The 22,145-nt window shown below is 44.6% G+C and overlaps 1 protein-coding gene across 1 annotated transcript in view; it reads right to left on the reverse strand.

The window, feature by feature from the left end:
• Nucleotides 1-22,145, reverse strand: part of ARHGAP15 (Rho GTPase activating protein 15) — a 944,276-nt gene that overhangs the window by 148,739 nt on the left and 773,392 nt on the right. The window contains exon 13 of the mRNA XM_082262169.1: nt 19,762-19,896. Within this exon, the coding sequence (XP_082118295.1) occupies nt 19,762-19,896 (135 nt within the window). The remainder of the gene's footprint in view (nt 1-19,761; nt 19,897-22,145) is intronic.

The raw sequence follows: 22,145 nt of genomic DNA on the forward strand, positions 1-22,145 counted from the left end.
CAAGTTGATCTCCAGGCAGATGAAAACATTTTTTTTTTTTTTTTTAAACACCATAAGGACCTGAATCAGTCCTTATATTAGCTTATAAAAGTGAGTCAGCCAGTTTCTACAGCAGCTATTCTCAACCAGGGTTCCATGGAGCACTAAGGTTCCTCCAGAAGGAGTTGGAGGTTCTTTAAACTGTGTCTGATTAACGTGGAACTTCACCCTTCTGCTTTATGTCCTCCTCTACTACATTTGGCACATTTTGGGTACCTAATTTTGATAGGTACCCATTCCTACTTCCAATCAAAATGCCTGGATGATCCGAGTGCATGTTATGCCCCCTTCTCTACCCGCAGCCTTCTGGGACATGTCACAGGTCCCAGAAGGCTGCAGGACCATTCACAAAGTGCAGTGCAGCTCACATATGTGCAATAGTAAGCTGGATGTAATGCTGCAAGGAGTCACACCCACTTCCCACAATAAACATTCCAGGGCCCCGAAGATCCGCAAATAACCAGTGCTGGATCAGGTAAGTGTCCTTTTATTAACCACTTCCGCACTGCTCACTAGAGCTGTACTGTGGCAAAGTGGCTCGATAAGGTCTGGCGACGTAGTACTACGTCACCAGACATTCCCCTCTCTCGCACCGCCGGAGGCTCGCTCCCGCTGTATTCAGTCACAGCGGGAGTCGGGCCAGGGGAGGAGCAGCGGCGATCGCCGCTGCTCTTACCCGATCATCGGGGAATCGAGTGTGGAGATCCACCTGCTTGTGTAAAGACAAGCGGGCGGATCTCCTAAGTGACAGGCAGGGTCAGATTGCAGGGTTCAGCATAGCTGAACCCAGTGGCGTAGTGTGGGGGGTGCTGGGGGGGGCAGCCGCACCAGGCGCAAAATATGGGGGGGGGGCGCATCCCACGGCCACGCCAGTGTAGGGGGGCCAGTGTAGGTTTCACTGTAGGGTGGTCAGTGTAGGTGTCAGTGAAGGTGTCAGTGTAGGTGTCAGTGTGTGTGTGGGGAGGGGCAGTGTAGGGGGGGGTGCAGTGTAGGGTCAGTGAAGGTGTCAGGTAGGTCAGTGTAGGAATCAGGAATTTCAGTGTAGGGGTCAGTGTAGTAATAAGGTAGGACAGTGCAGTGATCAGGTCAGTTAGTGCAGTAATCAGGTAGGTCTGTGTAGTGGTGAGGTAGGCGCCAGTATAGTAATCAGGTAGGTTAGTGTAGGAATCAGGTAGGTCTCTGTAGTGGTCAGATAGGTCTCTGTAGGTGTCAGTATAGTGATCAGGTAGGTTATTCTAGGAAACAGGTAGGTCTGTTTAGTGGTCAGTGTAATTGTCAGGTATGTTTGTGTAGTGGTCAGGTAGGTCTGTGTAGTGGTCAGGTAGGTTTGTGTAGTGGTCAGGTAGGTCTGTGTAGTGGTCAGGTAGGTTTGTGTAATAGTCAGGTAGGTCTGTGTAGTGGTCAGGTAGGTTTGTGTAGTGGTCAGGTAGGTCTGTGTAGTGGTCAGGTAGGTCTGTGTAGTGGTCAGGTAGGTCTGTGTAGTGGTCAGGTAGTTCAGTGTATGTGTCAGTATAGAAATTAGGTAGGTCTGTGTAGTGGTCAGGTAGGTTTGTGTAGTGGTCGGGTGGGTCTGTGCAGTGGTCAGGTAGGTCTTTGTAGTGGTCAGGTAGGTCAGTGTAGTGGTCAGGTAGGTCAGTGTAGGTGTCAGTATAGAAATTAGGTGGGTCAGTGTAGTGATCAGGTTGGTTAGTGCAGGAATAAGGTAGCTCAGTGTAGGAATAAGATAGGTCAGTGTAGATGTATGTGTAGCGGTCAGGTTGGTTTGTGTAGTGGTCAGGTAGGTTTGTGTAGTGGTCAGGTAGGTCTGTGTAGGTGTCAGTATAGTAATCAGGTAGGTCAGTGTAGTAATAAGGTAGGTATGTGTAGTGGTCAGCTAGGTCAGTGTAGTGGTCTAGTAGATTTGTGTAGGGGGCGCAAATTACTTACCTTGCCCCGGGCGCTGACAACTCACGCTACGCCACTGGCTGAGCCCTCGATCTGTCCTTGTGTCACATAGTCCCCTCCCCCCACACACGTCAGTAAGCACCAGGCATACATTAACCCCTTGATCACCAATAAAAATTAACCCCTTCCCTGCCAGTGTCATTTTTACAGTAACAGTGCATATTTCTAGCACTGATTACTGTAGTAATGTCACTGGTACCCCCAAAAGTGTCAAAAATGTCAGTCAGGGGTCCGATCTGTCCGCCGCAATGTCGCAGTCCCGCAAAAAAAAATTGCAAGATCGCCGCCATTACTCGTTAAAAAAAAACACACCAAAAATGACACAGATCTTTCCCTTAGTTAGAAAACGCAATAACTTTTGCGCAAACCAATCAAAATACGCTTATTGCAATTTTTTTTACCAAACATAGGTAGCAGAAAACAAATTGACCAAAAATGTAAAACAATTTTGTGACCAAGCTATATTGCTTATCTGCTTTGGAGAAAAGTGTAGTCACAGGCCTCTCCATGTTCTCAGGCAGGATTATCTGGACTTCTGAACTGGCTGAACATAATTCTAAACCTTTTGGCAAGAAACTGGTCTACATCCAACTATATGAAACATATTTTTATTTCAGCTCACCTTTAAAACCCTTCTAAATCAAACAAAATTAATTTATCCAGCTTTGTTTAAATCTAGAATGTTCTAATTTACCGATGTTTGATTTTTTTCCAAAGTCTTTGTTCCTTCTGGTATTTGTTCAGTTCTTGAACAGCATACTTTGTCTCTGAACAGTGGGCTTTCACCTTCAGTGGCTCCTTCGTAAGGGCCCATTGGGGTGCAAAGATTTATTGTATATGCAGTAAGCCGTTCATACACAAAGACACCTGTGCAAGCCAGTTGGCTTCAGTCAAGTCTTGTTTAACATTTAATTATGAATATAATTAGCATGAGTTAGGAGACAGGCCAAGCATCTGCAAGAAAATTTAGGATAGGAAAAAAAATAAAAATCACACGAGAAATTGCAAGATTAGTATTTTTTCCTATTTTTGCTGCATAACGCACATTTTGTATCAGTATAAACTTCCGTGAATGAACTTTAAGTTTAATACTGACTCATTTTGTGTCTACGTTTTTGATTAATTAGCAGAAATGCATGTGAAATCATGCTGAAAAATTCAGTGTTGCCAGCGTGTTTAATATTTCAATGAATATTATAACTTTACTCAAAAATTATGAATACATCATTCTAGCTGTTTTGGAACAAGGACACACATTGAAAGAGGTTCTCAAAGTGTATGTCCAGACATTACCCAAAGGTGTCCCTAAACCCTACCACTTCTAATCAAGAGCATATCCCAGCAGCATTATTTGTTTTTTGTACCTTGTTCCTGTAGTGAGAGACAGCTTGCTGGGAGGTCAGTTCCTATTGGTGCAGGCATGCCCCCCAGAAACACATTTCCCAAGAGCCATTTTTCTAAAATCTATGTGGTTGATTTACTAGCACTGGAGAGTGCAAAATCTGATACAGTAGTGCATGGAAGCCAATCAGCTTCCAATTTCAGCTTGTTCAATTAGGCTTCCACCTGGAAGCTGATTGGTTTCTATGCAGAGCTGCACCGGATTTTCACACTCTGATTTTAGTATATCAACCCTAGAATGTCTTTGAGAAGTGAGGTTAAATCTCCCAAACAGCAAAACCAAGTCACTTTTCCTAAGCCTATCCAAAACAAAAAAGGAGGATAGAGTTGGGCTTTACTGCTGGGCAAATTCCTCACAGGAAGTCTTATGTTTTTCTATTTTTAAAATAAAATTTGCTTGTTTCAGGGTAAAGTGTACAATTTTGTGCATTTGTTTGGGTCGTTTTGGTTCCACAATTTCAAAACTGTTTTTCCAGATGTAGCACCCTCCCAGCTAGGTGCTAGGCAGGGAGAATTGTTTGCTCTGCCTGCTTAACAGGGGAGTAGCAGGTAAATCACAGTCTGCACCATCTGCTTATCAGGGGAGCCTGATCAGTAGTTAGGCCTGTTACATGTGCTCAGGGTGTGATTCATATGGGCTGAGGGAGTATCCCCACTGTATCCAATAGGGGAGCCTGTTGGACAGTGGAGGAAAACCAGCTAGTGACACACAGGCTTTCATGACTATCCCAGTGGGTTGGCACAAATAGTGGTGCATCCTGGGATATGTTATAAAAGCCAAGGGCACATGTGACAGGGTGTCTTTGGGCGGGAGGCCAGGTCCCGGGAGGAGGGTGATGGCTGTCTCTCCTCCTGTCTGTTGTGGAGGGTGGTCACAGGCGGTCGGCCTGGTGAGCCAAGAGTGTGGTGCTGAGCCAGGAGGTCCAGGAAGCTGACAAGTGGAGTTGAAGGCAGAGCAACCTTTGGGAAAAACAGTGTCTTAGAGTACCGGGAAGCTTGACAGGGGTCTGCCGAAGAAAGGGGACCGCTCCAGTGGAGAGTCAGTATACAGGCGTCAGTGCACACAGCAAGTGAGAAAGAATGTGACAAGTTAGAACCCTGAAGAATAACTTAAACAGGATCACATTATCCATCTTCACTTTCGTGGCAAGGTAAAGCAGCGACCTTGCCACACACTACAGCTAGTTGTCCTCAAGATTGTGCATAGTTCATAGTTGGAGTATCCCACTCACCCCTTCTCCTATCCCAGTTCTAAATAAAAACACAAAAAAACAACATCCCCTGGATTGATTATTGACTAAGCCAAGGACATTTAATGCTATTTGTCTGCTATTAGTTGTTAAGGGTAACCCAGGGGAATCCAGAAAGTGCAATTCTTTGCAGTCCTTTAGGGGGCAGTGCTACACAGATAATTAAGAATTGTTGCACCCTTAAATCTGCAAGATTGGAATTTGAGAAATAAAATTAGCAGCATTAGTACACAGTGGAATACATACCTATCGCTCTTCCTTTATATAAGTTCACAGGTTGTGACCTCATTCATTTATTATGGTTAATTGAAGCCCAACTCCAGCTTATTTGAACTCCTTTCCCCCACTTCCCCCCTTCCTGGAGCCCCCCAATCATTTTTTTAAATTCTCATTTTCTCGCCCCCTCTGAGTTACTTCTTGTCTCTACCCCGTACCCACCCCGGAGTACTGTCCCTTGGTTCCACCCACCTATATACTACATAATACTGCCCCTTTTAGAGAATACAGAACCAAATACTGTAATATTTTGTGGTGTTAAGTAATTTGTATAGAATTAGTGAAGGATAGTAAGAAAGGCAGTAACATGGATCCCCTGCAGTCAGCAACAATAGACTCCCCCCAACAACAAAAGAACACCTGCAACAGCACATTCACAAACAACAGTAGATCCACAGCATCAACAGTAGATCTCCCAGCAGCCAGCATTAGTAGATCCCTCCCTAAATAGTAGATCCCTCCCAGCAATAATTGACCCTCTCCGCAACAATAGAGCCCCCCCAGCAACAATAGATTCCCCAGCAGCCAGCATCAATTGATCCTCCAGTACAGCCAAACCTCCCTTGTCATTACATACATTCAGTGCTGGCAGCGCGGAAACTGCGTTCCCCCTCATTCCTGCTGAAAAAGCCCTGTATATTTTTATTATTATTATTATATAGGATTTATATAATGCCAACAGTTTGCGCAGTGCTTTACAATACAATTCAATACAGGAGGAAGCAGAGGGCCCTGTCCGTTAGAGCTTACAATCTAAAAGAGAGGGTCAAGTGATACAATACAAAAAGTAATAACTGTGGGGGTTGAGCTAATGGAGAAAATAAAAGTACAGTTGTTAGGTGGAGGCATATATATATATATATATATATTGTGACAGGAAGTCAGCTAAATCTGGGAATGTAGTCACAGGAAGGAGATACATTTCCACCTGATTTAGAAAGTCCATTAATTAATTTAGGGTGTTGGCTACAGAGCTAGCCAGCAGGAAGTTGAAAGGCCTTCACCTGTTCAGAATGAGGGAGTTAAGGCTCTATAATTTGTTCAGAGAAAGTCCTATTGTTTGCTGCCTCCAGAAGCTGCATCCTGAAGCCATGTGGGCTGGGAGCAGGAGGACAGTCAGCGTGTGCCTCCCGACAGGATGTGTGGGCCTGGGAGAAGACCCCCCGGAGTGATGTGTGCCCGGGACGGTAACCAAGGGTGAATACGTCTCAAAGGTGAGAAGACGAACTGTTGATGTGAAAGAAACAAAGGACTGTGTTGCCCTGTGAAGCTATTATAAAAGGACTATTGAGTGTCCGCTGGAGGACAAGGAAGTCTGCCCGACGGTAGGTTGGAGACAGACACTTAGGCAGGTTCCAGTTGTGAGAAGGTAGCCGCCCACAGAGGCAAGGATTTATTTTCTGTTTTATTTTATTTTGGATGTTTTGCTGCATGCACTGGTATGAAGAAAACACCATTTAATAAACCACACTGTTTGTTTGCAAGCACTTGTCGGCTACCTCTCTGGGAAAACGCACCCCCCAAGGGGTCACCCATACGCCTACCACCGAGCTAATCCCTTACATATGGTGGAGGTATGCAGTGGGCAGAAGCGAAGAACCCTGCAAGGAAGTGCAAATGTTTGATGAACTTTGTCTGGTGCATGAGATTGCACAATCTATGTGTGCAGGAGAGAAGATCCTGACAGAAAAAAAAAAAGTGTTTTAAAGAGACAGCGGTCTCAAAATTATTTGATGAACTTTGTTATGTCTGGTGCAAGTGACTGCACAAACTGTGTGTGCAGGAAAAGAGATCTTGCAAGAGAGAGAAAAACTACATGTGTTAAAGAGACAGTGGTCTGAAAATTTTTTGCTGGACTGTGAAAAATTTGTTTGTGGAGTTATTGAAGATGGGGCGTTCAAAACGCCTAAAGAATGCAAAGATAGATGAAATGAGAGACCGGATTCTATGGATGGAGGGGATGTTGCCGTCTGAACCAGCCCCATCCATGCCTAAAGAGAGTCTACTAAAGAGGAAGGTTGTTGTCCCTAGCAACACTGATGAAACTGCTATGGAGACGCAGTGTGCTCAGATGAAAAGTAAGCTCAAAATGGAGGAGATGTTGAAACAACTGATTATATCAAATACAGCTCAACAGCAGGCAAATGCGGATTTTCAGCGGAGCTTTGCAGCTCAACAAAAGGCTCATCAAGAGAGCATGGCAGGCTGGAAACAGAGACGCCAGCAGCCAATGGAGGCCATCGGTTTGGAGGAAACCGAGTATGTGTGCAGGGCTGAGTTGGATGCCTTGCAACGGAAAATGGAAGAAAAGGAACAAGCCTTGGAATTGCTTAAAATGGAGCATAGAAACTTGCAGGAAATGAATGAACTACTCAAGTCTCATGTGTTACAGTGGGAAGAATCCACTGCTCTTCTTTTGGTCGAGTTGCAAAAACGCAGAGAGACTATAATGGAGAAAGATACCATCCTCATGGAAAAGGAAAGTGAAATTCAGACTTTGCAGAAGCAAAGTATGGCTGATATGTTGGAGTTGCGTAATCAGCTGGAAAAAAGTCTTCAGTCTTTGGGAGCTACAAAAATAGACCTGCAGGAGTCGCAGGAACAGAATGTCGCTCTGAAAACGACATTGTCTCTCAGCGACAACGAGAAAAGTGAAAGAGAGGCTAAATTACTGAGTACTGTGTATGAGCTCACTACTTTGAGCAATGTGGTAAATGAATGGCGTGCGGACTGTGAAAGTTGGAAAGGGGAAGCCCAACGTGTCCAGCAGCAGTTAAAGGAGAAAGAAGCCTGTGTGGCAGAATTACATTCTTATTCCCAGATGCTAGCCAATGAGGTGAAGGCTCTTATGCAGGGAAAAGAAGATTGTGAACATAAGAGGGAAAAAGTAGAGGCACAGCTTCTGGAATCGCAAGTCAAGGTGTCAGAAGGTGACCGATTGTGTGCTAAGCTGTCAGAGAAGGCAAACCGACTGCAGGTTGAGTTGGACAATGTTACAAATCAGCTTTCTCAAGCAGACAGCAAATCTAGAGAAATTGCGGAAGATTTTTCTATCTTGGAATCGCAGCTGCAAGACACGCAGGAACTCTTACAGGAAGAGAGGTGTCAAAGGCTGAGTTTTAGCACAAAGCTCAAACAAATGGAAGATGAGAAAAATGGCTTCCTGGAACAATTAAAAGAGGAGGCGGAAGCGGAAGCAAAGAAAAACCTATCAGAGCAAGTCGCAACATTGCAAGCTCAGATAGCGGATATGAAAAAACGCATGGAAGAAAGCGTTGGTTCATTACAGTGTGTTGAAGATGTGAAAAAGAAGTTTGATCAGATGCTTGGTGAAGAGAAGACTGTGTCTGCAAAATATGCAGAAGAACGCGCACGTGCAGAAACGGAGGTGCGTGATAACGAGAGCAAAGCCCTGTTCTTGGCTCGCTCTTTGGAGGAAGCTCTAGAGTGTAAGGCTGAACTAGAAAGTGTTAAACAGCTGCGTACAGAAATGGAAGAATTGGTCAGCTCCAAGGATGATGTTGTGAAAAGCGTTCAGGAGCTAGAAAAGTCTAAGCGAGCCTTAGAACAGCAAGTAGAAGAGATGAAGATTCCGTTGCAGGAACTGGAAGAGGAATTCCAGGCAACAGAGGATCTGTCCCAAAGAGGGGATAGTGTGCCTGATGCAGTTTTTAAAAGGATCAGTGTTTTGGGGTCTGTCCTGAGTGAGCCTCAGAAATGTGACGACATGTGGCTTGAATCACCCCTTTGGAATAAACCGTTCCTTCAAAAACTTCAAGCATTGGAAAATGTATCATTAGAACTTCAGCAAACAAAGGAGCTGAGTAAGAAATGTGGTGATTTCTCAGTTCAGGCTGAAAACCTAGTGGAGAAAACTAAGGCTGTTGGTGAAAATGTGAAGCAAATGAATAAGTGCCTTTCAGGGAGTGTTTCCAAAATGGAACTGGTGAAAGACGGGTGGCAGAAGTTTGATCGTGATCTTGAGATGCATTCCATGTGGAATTCAGATAGAGAAAAAGAACTAGGTGACCTTGAGCGGTCAAATAGTTCAGCAGAAAGTGCATTGAAGAAACCTGTAAAAGAATGTGTTGCAGTTCCATGCTTCTTCACTGATGCAGAGAGGAGGTCTATAATGGATACCACCCAGATCGCTGGGTTCAACTGTGTTGTTGCCTTTGACCCCTATGTTGGTGGAAGGAAAGTTGATGATGTTCTGGTTGGCTTCTTCTGTGAAGAGTTTGGCAAGAAATATAAACTGAATATCAAATCAAATAGTAGGCCTTTACTGCGACTCGCTCAGGAGGGCGAAAAGTTTAAGAAGTTGATGAGTGCAAATGCTTCAGATCTGCCTATGAATATGAAATGTTTGGTGAATGATATTGATATCTCTGGGAAAAGGAACAGGGGTCACTTTGAAGAAATGTGTGACAGCCTGTTGTCTCAATTGGAAAATCCTCTGCACAGCATCTTAGAGCAAGCAAAGCTCAAGAAGGAAGATCATTCCCTTTTACAACAAAAAGTCAATGATTGTGTACAGATGTATGGAGAGGCAACTCAAGTCACAGAGGGATGTCAAGAGTCCCTACTTGGAACAAAGCTTAGTGAAGCAAAGGTTCTCAAAGTTTTGTGGAAAACATTTATGGATTGCAGAGAGAGGTGTCTTAAGAATGTTGAAGACATTAAGACTAGCCCAATTGAGTTGCCTATGGATCACGGTCCTCCATGGTGGATTGGACAGACGGTTATGAGGGACAAGCTGTCTGACATTTATGAGAAAGCTGTCAATGAAGATGACAGAAACGAGAAGGAGCAAAATGATGCCAAAAATGCAGTTGAAGAATGTGTATATGAGATGAGAGACAAACTGTGTGGCATTTATGAGAAATCCGTCAATGAAGATGACAAAACAGTTTCATCCGGAAGCTTGAGGATAATAGGAGGCTTATCAGTGAGTCAGCAGTGCCTGACACATGCGTGCCTGGAAATATGTGTCCCAACCCTAGGGTTGAAACAAGAGGGGGGGGTATGTGACAGGAAGTCAGCTAAATCTGGGAATGTAGTCACAGGAAGGAGATACATTTCCACCTGATTTAGAAAGTCCATTAATTAATTTAGGGTGTTGGCTACAGAGCTAGCCAGCAGGAAGTTGAAAGGCCTTCACCTGTTCAGAATGAGGGAGTTAAGGCTCTATAATTTGTTCAGAGAAAGTCCTATTGTTTGCTGCCTCCAGAAGCTGCATCCTGAAGCCATGTGGGCTGGGAGCAGGAGGACAGTCAGCGTGTGCCTCCCGACAGGATGTGTGGGCCTGGGAGAAGACCCCCCGGAGTGATGTGTGCCCGGGACGGTAACCAAGGGTGAATACGTCTCAAAGGTGAGAAGACGAACTGTTGATGTGAAAGAAACAAAGGACTGTGTTGCCCTGTGAAGCTATTATAAAAGGACTATTGAGTGTCCGCTGGAGGACAAGGAAGTCTGCCCGACGGTAGGTTGGAGACAGACACTTAGGCAGGTTCCAGTTGTGAGAAGGTAGCCGCCCACAGAGGCAAGGATTTATTTTCTGTTTTATTTTATTTTGGATGTTTTGCTGCATACAGCCTGGTGAAGAAAACACCATTTAATAAACCACACTGTTTGTTTGCAAGCACTTGTCGGCTACCTCTCTGGGAAAACGCACCCCCCAAGGGGTCACCCATACGCCTACCACCGAGCTAATCCCTTACAATATATATATATATATATATATTCTCTCTCTATATTTTTACCATTGGTCTTCTGTTCGGTCACATGACAGCCACGTCCCTCATTACCCCTCCTCACACTGACTTTTATTGCAAAGAGGAGTAGTGATGACCTCATGTGTGGTCAGATCCTAGTCCAAACCGACCTGAGCGAGCCTGCAAGGAAGTTGTCCCCTATTCTGGGCCAATCATAAGCCGCCAACGTTTTCCCCACCATGAAGCCTAACATATACACTTAAAAATTCATCCCTAGAGAAGAGGAGGAGGTGTGACTGACCAGGTCTGATACTAAGTACTGGTTACTGATATAATTGGATCCATAGGCATGCGCAGGGGGTGTGCCAGGTGTGCCAGTTCCCCCTACTGCCTGGGATTCCCCCCATGTTCCACCCCACCAACTCCCCCCCCCCCTGGCTGCTGCAGGAGATGTTTCAGGATAGAAAGTGGGGGAATGGGCTATTCAATATGTAATTTATCAGCCCATTTCTTTTCTACATGAACACAGTGAACAAACTGTGTTTACTATGCTTCAGTTTGTGAATGAACAGGAAGCCTCTCAGCACAGAGCACTTCCTATTCATTCACTGCCCCATGCAGCTGAGGCTGCAGAGAAAGGTATGTGTATTTGAGCTTTGCTGATCACACCCTAATACAATAGGCTGCACACACTTATGATTGGATCTAGCTATTGGACTGCAAAGCCATATTTAAACATCCTCTTTACTTTTATAAACACACTTCACAACAGGAAGTGAGAGGGAATCTCTCCAGGTGAAGGAACTCTCCTGGAACAAGTCTTCCCATTCTAAAATTTCCTCTTTATTCATATTTAGTCATGAAGATAATGGCTCCCAGGTCAAACAGAAAAGGAGAATCTGCCCTAGGGGAACAAAGACAGCCATTAAGACCTGACAAAAGCGTCACTTTGGGGGGTGCGGACCACACTCGGGTAAAATCCGTCCTGCCATTCACAAGCCACAGCACTGCTGTCATTCTCTCAGGCAGGAGCCGTCTGCGGGAGGCAGGACAGCTCCTGATAAAGGGAGGGGGAGATGAGGACAGTAATAGAGAGCTAGAGAGGGGGGGGATGGAGGAAAGTAATAGGGCACAGTGGGAGGGGGAGCTGAAGACAGTAGTGGGGTCACTGGAGACATTAATGCGGGGACCGACGACATTTTGGTGGGGAGGGGCTGAGGACAATAATAGGGGCCTGAAGACAGGAATTAGGGGCCTTAGGACAGTAATGGGGTCATTGAGGATATTAATTGGGGGGACTGAGAACAATATTAGGGGGGGTGGGCTGAGGACAATAATAAGGGCCTGAGGACAGTAATGGGGGCCTGAGGAAAGTAATGGAGACCTGAGGACAATAATAGGTGCATGAGGACAGTAATAGGGGTCTGAAGACAGTAATGGGGACCTGAAGACAGTAATTGGGTCACTGATGATATTAATTTGGGGGACTGAGAACAGTAATTGGATCGCTGATGACATATTGGGGGGCCTGAGGACAGTAATTAGGGCCTGAGGACAGTAATGGGGGCCTGAGGACAGTAATTCGGGCCCGGGAACAGTAATTGGGTCACTGAGGACAATAATGGGGGGAATAAGAACATTACTGGGCAGACTAGGAACAGTGATAGGAGACTGAGGGCAGTAATGGGGGCCTGGGAACAGTATTTGGGTCACTGAGGACAATAATGGGGGGAGAGCCTAGCTGATGCACTAGGCTGCTCAGTGCCCCACTGGGGGGGGGGGGGTTGGCACCATGTCTTACTGCACTGGGTAACACCAACCCTAATGATGCCACTGCTCTATTCAAAACTCAAACAAAGTTTGACTTTTGAGACACTTTATAAATGAATGTTTACTGAACGTGTGCTAAAAATTATGTCAGAAAGAAGAATATCTGGTTGATATTTTTTTGTGCAGAGATTTTTGGTTTCTTTTGGTTCTTCCCTCACCATAGTCTATAAGATACTTTATGTAAAAAGAGTCTCATTAGAGTCTGTGCGCTCGTCAGTAGTGTATTGGCCTCACTCTTATCCGGAAGATATGAATGACGTGAGATTTGTTGAAAGTGTCTTATAGTGAGATTGGCCTAATGTATCTAAACTACCGCAGTAGTTGAGAAAATGATCTTAGCTATACAGAGTTGAAATTGCAGTTATTAAACTTATTTTTACACTTTGAATACCAGACTGCAGTCATATGTCAAAGTCAACTGTAGGCTGACACAGCCAAACCCAACTCGGTTGGCTGCCATTCGAGAGAGGTATATATTACATAGGCATTTTCAGCTGGCACAACTGTGTAGAATATAGCAAATTATATTTTGAACAGAACAAGTATTTGTAAGAATAAATTAACATAATGAACAATGGGTCAAAATAAAATCAACCAGTGCAAACAGATATTTTTTGTTCAGAAGGCAAGGAATCCGGTGACACCAACTTTTACTGAGTTAAAACTTTACCCAATAGTTTGTTTAGAGAATGCTGATGTCTCTGTAGGTCTCAGGTTAGTACTACAGGCCGCATTTAAATCTGACACTTCAATAGCTGAACAAGACATGCAAACCACAAATATTTTTTTTTTCTTTATAAATAAGCATTTGAGTGTTTTCTGCCGAATCAGGAATATAAAACATTTGTGAAATATATGTCAGATGTTAGCTAGGAATAGATGCTGGTATAAGATGTTTTAAATAACAGGTATATGGAAGAAATTGAACCTAATCCAACGTTTCTAAAGTTAACGTGTTTAATATTATGTATATGATAAATGAATAGTCCACGTCTAATAAGAACCTTGGAAACTATTTCTTTCTAAATGGTGATGGACGGAGGGGAACCCCTTGTTTGACCTTATTTATTTTTTTATACTAAAGGTTGGTCACTTAGCAAAGTATAAGTTCAATTAAAGTGGGGCTCCACCCAAAAGGGGAAACTCAGCTTGTTTGCTTCTTCCCCCCCGCTGCCACATTTGGCACCTTTTTTGGTGGGGGGACATGTACCTGTTTGTGACAGGTACTGGTCCCCCAGAAGATTGGCCCTCTCCCCTTCCCCCGCCGCCAGGCTTTTCACAAAGCTCAGTGTAGGGAACCGGCTGCAAAGCCACAAGGCTTAACTGTCATAGTTTACGTAGTAGGTGAGGTTGAATAAAGACAATAGTCCATCCAGTTCAACCTGTGTAGGTGTGTGTGGCTGTAATCATCTCTCATACCCCTGAATGTTCTGATCCTTGAGATGTACGTCTAATAGTCTTTTGAAAGCCACCATACTTCCCGCAGAAACCACCTCTTGTGGTAGAGAATTCCACAATCTTGTAGCCCTCACAGTAAAGAACCCCCCACGCTGTCTGAGATTAAAACGCTTCTCCTCTAATTGCATTGTATGCCCCCGAGTCTTCATGCAATCCCTTCGACTGAACAGCTTTTTTTCTAAGCTGAGATCCCCATTGAGATATTTAAAAATTGCTATCATGTCCCCCCTCAAGCATCCTTTCTCCAGGGAGAATAAATCAAGCGCTTGCAGACGCTGTTCATAATTAAGGTCCTCCAATCCCCTAATTAGTTTAGTTGCCCTTCTCTGGACTCTCTCCAGCTCCAACACATCCCTCCTGAGGACTGGCGACCAGAACTGAACAGAATACTCCGGATGCGGTCGGACCAGAGTTTTATAAAGTGGAAGGATTATAGACTTATCTCTGGAATACATCCCTTTCTTTATGCATGCTAATATTCATTGTAAGGTTTCCCTTACAATGAATGGCGGCTGCAGCACCCGAGAAACGATTGGAAAATTGGCTGGGGTGCCGACATCGCAGGATCCCTGAACAGGTAAGTGTTCTTATAGTAAAAGTCAGCAGCTATAGTATTTGTAGCTGCTGAGCTGACTTTTAATTTTTTGCTGGGGGGGCGGAACTCCTCTTTAAAGAGGATTCTCACCCTAGATAGAAAAAAAAAAAATTAATAGTCAACAGCTACAAATACTTACTTGTACCTGTCCAAGGATCCAGCGCTGTCCTCACCTAGGCTGGTTCTTCATCTTGTTTAGTGCAGGAAGCCTGCTGTGACTCCTTACGGCTTCTTAGCCGGCTTCCAACTGCACATGCACAAGTCACATTGTGCTTTGTGAATGAAGACGCCTGGGATCTGTGATGTGTTTCAAAAAGCTGCAGGCAAAGGAAGGGGGAGGGGGGCAAACTTCCACTTGGTTTGCATTGATTGATCTGGGTGGAACTGGGTATCTATCAAAATCAGGTATGCACTACCCCCCCCTCCAAAAAAAAAAAAAGTAGAAAAAGCTTAAGGGGGGGGGGGGGTGAGGCAGAGAAGCAGAACTTTCCCCTCTTACAGATGAATTTCTGCTTTAACTTAGGATGGCCTTACATTGATAAAGCCTTTTTTTTCAACCTACGAGCTAAATAAAGAAAATTATGTCAGATTCTTTAATGAACGCTAATAAAGCGCACATAGATAAAACCCTACCTACTGGGAAAGTGCAGTCCCACGATCACAAATGGGTGCTGTCAGAATACATCTGATTAGGTAAATGAGATAAAAGCTGTGTCCAGTTTAAAAGAGAAGTTTGGCATTTTTGTTTATTTCAAGAATCCCACTTACCTAGGTGGTCTGATGCTACATCTGTCCCCCCTCCAGCTCTAATACTGAGAACTAAGCAATCAAAGACCGCTGATCTCTCGGTTCTCAGAGCTTCATGAGCAGAAAGCTGGTGACTGTCAGTCACCGTTCTGCTCTACCCCACCCCCTGCAAAATGAAGTGCTGGGCTGTGGAGGGGATGGGAGGGAGCGGCTTGCTCAGTCTCTCAGCGGCTTACTGAGACGCTGAGCCAGGAGCCGGTCCAGGGTTGTGGGCGGATCCTGACCATGTTGTCACAATCTTACCCCAGTCTGGACCTGCTCTGTGCTTCAGCCCACTGTCTGCTGAAAACGAGTCACAGGAGTGCAGAACGAACTGCACTCCTGTGATCCAAAGGAGAAGTATAGCCAAACGAGCTTTGGCTGTACTTCTCCTTTAAATATTCCTTCATGTGCAAAGGAAATAATAGGAAAAAAGTGTGAGAAAAGGAAAATAATGCAGCTACACACACATCTAGTGAAGAGCATGCTGCATTGGTATGTTAGGTTTGTTTTTGGGTTTACATATGCTTTAAAGCTGAAGTTTTTGCATAGTTACATTGGTAAGGCTTAGAATAATGTACACCAATCAGCCATAAGATCAGTGGCAGCCGGTGTGTTGGGGGCGCAGGGGCGCCGCTCCCCCCACCCCATCCATGCGTCCGGCCCCCTAATCTACATGCGGGGTGCCGGACGCATGGAGTACAATGGACCCGGGGGCGCAGAGCAGTGCGTCCTGAGCCCACCCCTTGTGTGACAATAGCAAATGAAAATGATATATTGTCACACGGATCCTCCTCCTGGCCAATCAGGAAGTGCGTCCGATACGCGCTTCCTGATTGGCCGAAAGGCAAACCCCATGCCATTGGCTGGGGAGGAGGCGGGAGCTGGGAGGACAGAGGACTCGCCACCATGCCGGTCCTCCTCCTGGATCTTGCCGAGATGCTGAAAGTCACTCTGCCCTCCTCATCCTCGTCATCTTCCTCCTCTTGCACTGCCTTCTCCTCCTCCACTTCTTCCAGGTCCGCCAGCGCTGCCCCCGACTACTGGATCGATGGCTCCAACAAGGACACCTTGGCCCATTACTACGAGCTGGAGTCCGAGCTGGGACAGTAAGTGGAGGGCATCCCCGTCATAGAGGACATCCCAATGCCTGTCTCCTCTATGGCTGGCTGTGCCATGGGGGGTTCCCTGTCTGATCGGAGGAATACTGGGGGAAAGTTGTACTGGATGAAGGTACCAAATGTCAGTCTTCTCCCTCCTACATGGCCAGCAATGGCAGGCTGGGAGAAGACAAGGGGTACCATACATGGTCAGGGATATGGGGACATTATGATGGATGGGATATGCTTTGATGACCACAGATGAAGATCTAATGTTGGCCATGATAGAAGGTGCTTAGATGGCCAGGGATGGGGATTTTGTGATGGCTGGGGATGAGGTTGCTGTTATGGCCAGGGATGGGAATGCTGTTTCGACCAGGAACTGGAATGCTGTGACAGCCAGGGATGGAATTGTTGTGATGGCCAGGAATGGGAACACTGTGATGGCCGGGGCTGAGAACACTGTGATGGCCAGGGCTGAGAAAAATGTGACAACCAGGGATGGGAATACTAATGCTGCTGATGGATCAGCACAGCGTCTATGGAGACAGCAGGCATTCGTATGCACACCACATCCCAGGACAGCAAAGGATAGCTTATCTGCCTAGAAACTGCAGTCTACCTGTTATTAAGCTATTAGGACTGATCTCTAGGGAGTGTTGCATTAGATTGTGTGACGCCTCCCCCTCCCCCTCATTGGTGTCAGTGTCCATAAAAGAGCTCCAGCCGCCACTGCATAAGATTAAGATGACTGACAGGTTAAAGTGGCCCAAAGATGATTCATTTCTTTCTGTTCAACCTTTGGTTGTGTGGATGGGGTAATCCTCCCACTGACAGCGGGGAGGCTTCCCCATCATCTCAATACACTGATCAGCAATGCAGCCTATAGCCTGTGGTGCTGATCGAGCAACAAGAATCCAACAGGGTGGTTGTATAGGAGTTCATCGGTAGATTGACTTTTTTTTACAGACACCCTGCCCATACATGGATCAAAAATTCAGTTGGTCCTTGCTGAACCAGCCAATTTTGATCCACTTATGGCTGGCTTTAGTGCATTTCATAGATTATCTCTTTAAAATGCCATCTGAGAGTTGGTGGGATATATTGAGCAGCAAGTAAACATGTTGTCCCTGAAGTTTATGTGCTGAAAGCCGACAACAAAATGGACATCACAGTTTGCTGTGAAAAAAGTCTGCGTAGCCAACAGACCGGTCAGGGTGCCCATGCTGGTTCGTGTCCACAGCTAAAAGCATCTACACTGAGCACATGAGCTTCGGAACTGGACCATAGAGCAATGGAAGAATATTGTCTCTTCTGATGAATCGAGTTTTCTTTTACATCATGTAGACACCCAGGTGTGTGTGGGTTTCTTACCTAGGGAACAGATGGCACCAGGATACACTATCGGAAGGAGGAAAGCAGTGTAAATCTTTGGTCCTAGCATTCATGTGGATGTACCACCCACCTAAATGTTGTTCCTGATCAAGTACACCCCTTCATAGAAACAGTATTTCCTGTTGGAAGTGGCCTCTTACAGCAGGATAATGTGGCCTGCCAAACTGAAAAAATGGATGAAGAATAGTTTGAGGAACACAACAACAATAAGTTTGAGGTGTTGTCTTGGTCTCCAAATTCATTAGATCTCAATCCATTGAGCATCTGTGGGACGTGCTGTAAAAAAAAGTCTGATCCATTGAGGCCCCACCTCACAATTTACAGGACTTAAAGAATCTGCTACTGACTGCTTGGTGCCAGATACCACAGCATATCTTCAGAGGTCTACTGGTGTCCATGCCTTGACAGGTTAGGGCTGTTTTGGCAGCCAAATGAGACTCAATATTAGGTGGATGATCATAAGGCTAAGGCAGATTGGTGTATGTTTGCATGTGTCTGACCTGGCCAATCCCCGTAGAGGCTGGAAATTGCTGTAATAGGCACTACTACTACAGTTATTGCCACTAGTTTCCGAGTCCCATGTCCAATGCATGCTCTGCTGCTTAGTGAATACAGGAGGTCACCTGCTCAGCATAGGCCCCATTCAGGGAATACCCTGCATTTTCCCAATGGGCAGTGACTTCACGGTCTCATCTCGTCCAATCAGAAAGTGCTATTTATTGAGAAAATGCAACGTATTTTCTGAATGGCAGGGGACATAGAAGCTAGTGGTGATCACTGTAATAGTCGTGCCTACTACAATGACTTCAATCTTCCAGGGGAATTGGTCAGGTTTGACTTATGCATGCTTTCATTGGTTCAAGCTGGATACCTATTTAATTCTCGTTTTTTTTTTTTTTAAAGAACAAAGATATTATACTCACCTTATCTGTGCAGTGGTTTTGCACAGAACAGCCCATATCCTCCTCTTCTCTGGTTCCCTGCCTGGGCTCCTGGCCTCTCCCTCCTGCCAAATGCCCCTACAGCAAACAGCTTTCTATGGGAGCACCCGAGCCGAGCCACTGCTCTGTGTGTCTATTCAGACGTGGTGCCTTGCCTCTCTTTCCTCATTGGCCCACTGACCTTGATTGACAGTAGCAGGAGCCAACGGCGCACGCTGCTTTCTCATCCAATGAAGGAGAGTCCCTGGACAGCCGAAAGTTCTTGTGCAACATCGCTGGATCTAGATGGACCTTAGGTAAGTATTGGGGGGGGGGGACTGAGGGGGGCTGCTGCACACAGAAGGTTTTTTTATCTTAATGCAAAGAATGCATTAAGATAAAAAATCTTCTGCCTTTAGAACCACTTTAAGTGTCTTTTAAACCTACCCTCTTGTTGGCTTATTTGCATACACGTCAGTACATTGTGAAAAGATAATTATCAAAAAAGTTGGAGGAGATAAATGTTCCTGTGTGTACATTTAAAATGATAATAATTCATACTCAGAAATTTGCAAACCTTTTACGCACTGTGAAATTAGTTATTTTGATTCCTGTAACAAATAGCTAAAAGTGTCATTTTGTTGTGAATTGGTCATGGAACCATCCAAGCTCCAGCATTCTCCATCTCATCTTCCACCAAAGAAACGAGGTATACACCTTTTGTTAGGTCATGTTTTTGGCTTCCACCTTAAATTTTCGCCTTCCTGTATCTCGCAATAACAGACAGCACAGTTCTGTCAATGTTTTAAACTCAATTCTGCTATATAAGAATGGTTTAAAAAGGAACAGAGAAAAGCAATTAATAGCATGAAGTAATTTCATGCAACATATTGAATGTTCCACCTTTTTTGTCTGCCTTTGTTTAAAGCTTCGAAAATTACCGGCAAACAATCTTTGCAAAAAAAAAAAAAGCACCAAAATAATTTTTGGCCGTTCGGTTATTTCGTTTCCATTTTGTGTACAAAAGACAAAAAAAAAAAAAATTCCACTTACTTATTGCTTCTACAAACTGCTCAAAGAAGCTACGTGGGAACAGGGGCTCCGACAGCTCTCGGAAAAACATCTTGAGTGCTCCTGTGACAACGTGTATGTCCTCCCACTGGCTGTCGTCCAAATTCAGCTTCTCTTCTGGGAAAACACGGGGAGAAATGGAACAACTGGTTTTAATGAAACAATTACAAGACACTAATTATTATGTTAATGTTTGCCTACTATCATCAGCAACCGTTAACAGCCTTCTGCACCTAGAGGTTTGGTGCTGTGCTTGTTTTTTTTTTTTTCCCTTTTTTTTTTAACTGAAGGAAAAAAAAAAAGAGTGTTTTCTATGGATTACCATCTGTAGGAATGCAGCTGACACAAAAAAAAGAGGCGATACAAAGAGACGTGGCATTGACATAACATGTCAGATACATTTATTCCCATAATGCATCAGCCCAGAAATTAGCATTAGAGCTCAACATGATTCAAAGCTATTTGGTTTTTCGAGGCCGAGGGGCTAAGAGTTGCCAGTGATGTGCCGCTCAAGGGACCGACCCAAAGGCCTGATGGAGCCAACATGAGACATATGCTAAGCTTGACGATAGAAAAATCAGCTATTGCTTTACATATGCTAGCCATGGAAGGTGCTGGGGAATTATAGGTAAGCATTGTCACATTAATTTGTGGCTGACAGCAATATCAACAAGGAAAAGGAATGGGAAAGGGAGGTAGGGGGTGGCGGTAGACAAAAACAAATCCTCTCTTTAATGATTTCAATAACGTTCTGTTTTCAGCTCAGCAAGGTAGTGTGTTGCAGAAACAATATTAGGCAAACCCCCGTTGTTCTACCTAGGCTGTGCAAATCTGCCAGGAATGATAACGTGCCAGACACAAAAATCACTCTTCTTTCACAATTCCCCATTTACGTAGAGCGAAACAGTCGTTTGAAGCTAACCTGAACCGAGGATTTTTACCGACTTGAAACCGAGAACTCAGAGACAATATTTAATTAAGAAGAATGAAACAATTATCCACTATTTCTTGGTTTTATCTGGGTGTATTCGCCGAAACATCAAAGACACGGTAATTAGGCATCGCATCACCTCGCTATTCAGAGGCAAGTTTTGGAAAAGGAAGTATTATGCAGAGAAAAAAAAAAAATAACAATCGTAATTAGTTCTGGGCCTTTGAACAATATTTCAGGTATAGAAGAAATAACAAATTCACAAACAACAAGGTATTTAAATACTCCATTAAATACTCCGCCTTTCAGGCAAAGCCACGCGATTTGTAAATTGTACTTTGAGAAATTGTAGAAACTCTTGAGCATCGGGAACACGGTGGTATAGTAACTATAATAAACAAAGAACATTGATAAAAAGATGGTGTAAGGGTGACTTTGGATCATGGGCATACAGTATCTTACAAAAGTGAATACACCCCGTTGAATGGTGCCCCATCATTGGTGTCAGTTGGTGAAATAGTGCCCCAACCACCAGAGATTTCTAGGGGTTCCTTGAGCAATGAGCAATTTCTGCCTCACAGATAAGTAACCACTTACACCAATGATCTTTTTAGCAATCTGTTAGAGAGGGATTCTTCCCAAAACTACAAATGTAAGGCACATTCTTCCCAGTGACCATAATGCTAATGTAGTGTGAACTGTTGGTTAGTTTTTTTTTTTTTCTGTCGAATTTTGCTTTATTATTTGCCTGATAATTCTGCAAATAACACGCTTCCTGTCCTTGGGTGGAAACCCTCTAGAAGAAGCCAAGACTTAACTGGACTAAAAATATGCCTACCTTTAACCTCCCTGGCGGTATTCCCGATTGTGGCTCGGGGTTAACTTTCAGTACCAAAAGCGGTAACCCAGAGCCACACTCGGGATTACCCCAGAATGTTACTCACCTTCCCTGCGATCCCCCGCTATCCTCCCCGTCCTCCTCACAGTCTCTCCCCGATCTGTGCATGGCCAATTGCTGGCAAGAGCCTTCCGGTTCCCTCCCCTGTGAGCGTATACTGTGTCATGCCATTTCAGCACAGGATTGCACCTGGTGACTTTTCCAGTGCCCTGCCTGTGCTTTTCCAGTGCTTTGTGCCTGGAAAATAGAAAACGACGAAGGCGTCCAAAAAACGTTTTTTTTTGCGCAAAAGAGATTTTAGACGAACTGAAAAACAGCGACAGTGAAACGTAGTTACTTGAAGAACTCATCAGGTACAGAAAGTGACGGCAGCGACAATTCTGATGTCTCTTTCTGGCACATAGCTTGTGGAATTTGGGAAGTATATCAAATTATTCTTCAGAATTTCCAACGGAGTTATGTGCCAGAAAGAGACATCAGACTCGTTGCTGTCGTCACTTTCCGTACCTGATGATGAAATTTCCCACGAATTGCTAT

This window comes from Pelophylax lessonae (assembly GCF_965119305.1).
Source record: "Pelophylax lessonae genome assembly, chromosome: 6".
Classification (NCBI taxonomy): domain Eukaryota; kingdom Metazoa; phylum Chordata; class Amphibia; order Anura; family Ranidae; genus Pelophylax; species Pelophylax lessonae.